This window comes from Medicago sativa, chromosome 1 (genome assembly GCF_051527215.1).
Source record: "Medicago sativa cultivar Bolivia chromosome 1, Bolivia_mono, whole genome shotgun sequence".
In the NCBI taxonomy this organism is placed as follows: Eukaryota; Viridiplantae; Streptophyta; class Magnoliopsida; order Fabales; family Fabaceae; genus Medicago; species Medicago sativa.
The window spans coordinates 21245181-21249541 of record NC_140749.1 but is presented as its reverse complement, the minus strand read 5'-3'; the positions used below and the strand labels follow the sequence as shown (position 1 = coordinate 21249541).

The 4361-nt window shown below is 30.2% G+C and overlaps 1 protein-coding gene across 1 annotated transcript; it reads left to right on the top strand.

The window, feature by feature from the left end:
* The first annotated feature begins 737 nt into the window (after positions 1-737).
* Positions 738-3700, top strand: LOC146953567 (BTB/POZ domain-containing protein At3g19850-like). Its single transcript, XM_085710703.1, has 4 exons — positions 738-845; positions 940-1013; positions 1172-2332; positions 3224-3700. The coding sequence occupies exons 2-4, from the start codon at positions 951-953 to the stop codon at positions 3584-3586; spliced, it is 1587 nt and encodes a 528-aa protein (XP_085566829.1). The 5' UTR covers positions 738-845; positions 940-950; the 3' UTR covers positions 3587-3700.
* The last annotated feature ends 661 nt before the right edge of the window (positions 3701-4361 follow it).

Genomic DNA, 4361 nt, shown 5'->3' with positions numbered 1-4361 from the left:
TTTGATTTAAGCCTTTGATGATAGATTAGATTAAAAGACTATTAGATGAGCGAGTTTCATGATTTAAGTATTAAAAAAGGACAACATGGCACACAAAAGTTCCAATAAACGCAGGGCCGTGTGGGATTTTTTCCCATGATTTAAGTATTATATTGAGTTTTTTATCTATTCAATACGAGAGTAATTCTATATGAAATCACCAATTTATGGGAATTAAATTTATAAGAATAATACAACTAATTAGACTAATTAATTATATTTAAGGAATCTATAGCTCAAAACCTGAAGTACCAACCACATTTAGATTTCTTATAATAGTAAACTTTTTTTTTGAGGGATTATAATAGTAAACTTTGACTCTAAAGAAAACAATACAAATAAAATGTACAAAAGAACATAACTGATTAATCACACAGTTCAGTAAATTTGTGCCTACGCATTCGATATTAGAGTGACTAGTAGGATTTTTTATTATTCAAACTTATGGTTGCAAATTACAATTTAAAATTAAATATTCATTTTACAAGATTTACACTTGTTGTGTTTTCAAATCCACCACTATGTTCTGTTATGCTCGTGTGTCCGACAATGTGTCATACTTTTTTTAGTAAAAGTAAAATGAGTCTCAACATTAATATAATCCAAAAATATTATATTAAGAAAAAAACAAATTAAAGATTATTTTTAATGGGATGGGACAAAATAATTATATATTAGATATATGCAACTAGTTACTGGGTGACTTTACCTGAAACCCTACAGTGAACAATTTATTTGGTAGAGACTTGACATCAAACACTCTCTTACATATAAAAACAATGAAGAACAATCTTGGCATGGATAGGGTAAGATTTCATACTTGGCCATTATATATATATATATATAATCAATTTCCTTTTTTACACCAAAATCAATTTCATCTATTTTTGTTCAATGCAGAGATAGCTTCTATGTCAAAATTCTGTGACATGCAAATCCACATTAATGATGAGGAGATATTCTTTATACACGAGGTATATATTCTAAGGACTTTATTATAGTTATATATTTATTTTAGTTTTTTTTAAAGATATATTTATTTGTTATTTTCATCTCTAATATTGTTAGATTATAGGAAAAATAATGAAGATGAATATATGTCTAAGGTGAATCTAGTTCATTTATTTTGCAGAAGTTGATATCAAAATATTGTGGAAAATTGAAGAAAATGTTAAATGAAGAAAAGAGAATATTTCATATCAATGATTTCCCTGGAGGACCATATGGATTTGAGTTAGCTTTGAAATTTTGTTACAACAATGGCAAAATCACTATCAATGCATCCAATGTTCTTATCCTTCACTCTTGTGCTCTTTATCTTGAAATGAGTGAAGAAGTTTCTAGCAACAATCTCTTGCAACAAACACAAACATTTCTTGATGGAATCTATGATTGGAAATGGAATGAAATAATAGTAAGTCTCAAGTGCTGTGAATGTGAGAAATTTTATACATATGCAAATAGCTATGGTATTTTGGAGAAGATTATTTGTGTATTATTAGCAAAGTTGGTTCAAAATTCAGATTTGAATTTCATCACTTCCTCTTCTTCATCTTCAATATCTTCTCCGGAAAGTAATTTCGCGAAGAAACTCTCTTTTTCGACCAAAGTTTCTTCTCCGAAGAAAATTGTTCCGGATTGCACTGAGATCCAACTAGGATCAATAATGAAGTCAAGTTTTCCCAACAAAGTATGGTGGTTTGAGGATTTGTCTACTTTACCACCAAAGATTATTGAGAAGTTTCTTAAGGGTATTGGAGCTTATAAAAGTGATAACAAAAATTTAATTGTCACAAGATTTCTACTTTATTATATGAAAAAAATTACTCCACATTGCAAAAGTATTAGTGAGTATACTAGTCTTGGAGAAACAGCTGCTCATGGAGTCATAAATGTTGGTGAGAAGAATTTTTCATGTAGAGGCCTTTTTTGTGTGCTAAGGATTTTATCAAAGTTTGGCATAAGTAAAGATTGTAGAAATGAAATGGAGAAATTGATTGGTGGAATGTTTGAGAAAGCAAAATTGGATGATCTACTAGTTTGTGGGCATGACATGGGACTTTATTATGATGTTAGTTTTGTGGTAAGGTTGATTAAAGTATTTGTTGGTATCAATGAAAATGATGTAGAGAAAATGAAAAAAGTTAGTGGATTAATTGACAAGTATTTGATAGAGATATCTCCTGATCAGAACCTTGAGATCTCTAAATTCCTAGAAGTTGCTGAATGTTTGCCTGATTTTGCAAGGGATTGCTTTGATGGGGTCTATAGAGCCATTGACATCTATCTTGAGGTGAATATCATATACTTTCTTTACATTTGCTATCTTTATGCATTATTATCTTTCTAATTAATCTTATGAATTAGACATAGAAAAAAAAAATCTTTCTTTTTGATATCATGTTCAAATTGGTTTCTTACCTCTTTGAGAGCTCAATAATTTTGTAACCATGTACTCAACCAATGATTTCAACCCTCTTATGATCATTCACATGCTATAAACCTTTTGGATAGAGAATGATAGAATTTTAACCATTTAAGGATGATTTCTTTTTTGTTATAATTTTTGTTTTTTTGTAAAATTGCATGAAAGATTGTGATTGGGGAAGTATAGGTTGAGTCAAAGAGAAAGTTACTTTTCAAACAAATTTGACATGGTACATACCATGTATGGTGTTACATCCCTCCTTTTGCACTTATTTTTGTGACAAATCTATCCATGTTAAATAGCATTGTTCTTTAAGGTTCCATCATGCTTGGTTATGGCATTATGTGGTTATAAAAAAGAAGAAGAAAATAATTGTATTTCTTGTTCAAATATAATTGTTAGATGATTAAAAATGTTTGACTTTAAATAAAATTGTCATGCATGAGTGGTTATAACTATTTGACAGTGGAAAAGAATGTATCAAAATTAGACTTTTGCTTTGGAAATATTAGACTTTTTACATAGGACAAAATTTGGTTTAATTATTTTTGTCATATTATGTATCATGATGAACAATCAATAGTAGAACACAACAAAAATAGAAGATAAGGTAAATTGCCCTGTCTAGTTGGTAATGAAGCTTTACTTGCCAGGTGTCAATATCATTACTATATTTATAAATTTCCAAATGTCATAAGCTTTTGACTTCCAATATTCTCTTAAAGTCACTCATTTTCTTAACCAATGAATTTGCAGTCTCATCCAATGATTGCATTTGAGGAGATTTCAAGATTGTGTAGATGTCTTAATTACAATAAACTAACCTTTGAAGTTTGTAAAGATCTTGCCAAGAACCAAAGAATACCTCCAAGGATTGCAATGCTGGCACTTATGTCTCAACAAAAAAATGTTCCACCATGTGATTATGCAATTGATGAAAGTGAAATGAGTCCTTCACAAATCATTTTGTACCACCAAGATAAGAATGACAAGTTCTTGGAAGATAAAGAAGATGTGAGAATAAACCTTGAGAGAATGCAATGGAGAGTTAGGGAATTGGAGAAATTATGCAAGGAAATGAAAGTTCAGATGACAAAGTTCAATGGCCATAATGTATAGATCTTCCTGAATATGTGCCAACATTTATGGTTTAATATGACTCTCTTTTTCAGTCTATTACTATCCAAGATATATTTATATCTCTTTGAATTGTAAAAAGCTGCATTTTTTGCATATTAAGGTGTTTATAGTGGTAAATTAGTTTGTGAATATATGATCTTCTGTGCTTGTGGAAGAGTTCTGATGACCGGTTGTGTCGAGACAGCGAAACTCCGACCGCGAGGAAGGAGAGTGAAAGTGAGAAGAAAAATAAAATTAATGTGTTGAGGATTTACCATGAGTGTGTGGCTGTGAAGCCCCGATACTTCAAAATGGATGACGTATCGTATCCCCTGCGTATCCTGCACCGATATCTGCCCGATACTTACCGATACGTATCAGAAGAGTATCCGAAGATTAAATTTTATTTTTTTAAAAAATAATTATCTGATACTTCCCGATATGTATCAGGAAAGTATCCGATAATTATCCTGCACCTATACTTGCCCCAATAATTCCCAAATAATGTTAACTAAAATAACTTAACTCTTAGTATAGTGCTTCTTTTTTGAATCGACGTAGTATAGCACTAACAATGTTCCTTTTGGATATAGTATAGCACTTATGGTGCTCTTTTTGGGATATATTGTGTATGTAATTGACTAATCATCACTCTCTTAATCGTCAATATTATTTATATTTATGTTGATGTGCTACGAGCCTATGACTGGTTTCTTTTGTTTGTTAATATATTTGCATATTAAAAAAATGGTTATAATTATATTGTACATCTAAT

Bases quoted from the DNA above. Each gene is read 5' to 3' on its own strand.
- LOC146953567 (XM_085710703.1), top strand. From the start codon at position 951: ATGTCAAAATTCTGTGACATGCAAATCCACATTAATGATGAGGAGATA. The intron at 1,014-1,171 runs GTATATATTCTA...TTTATTTTGCAG, and splicing joins AGATATTCTTTATACACGAG to AAGTTGATATCAAAATATTG. The intron at 2,333-3,223 runs GTGAATATCATA...ATGAATTTGCAG, and splicing joins CCATTGACATCTATCTTGAG to TCTCATCCAATGATTGCATT.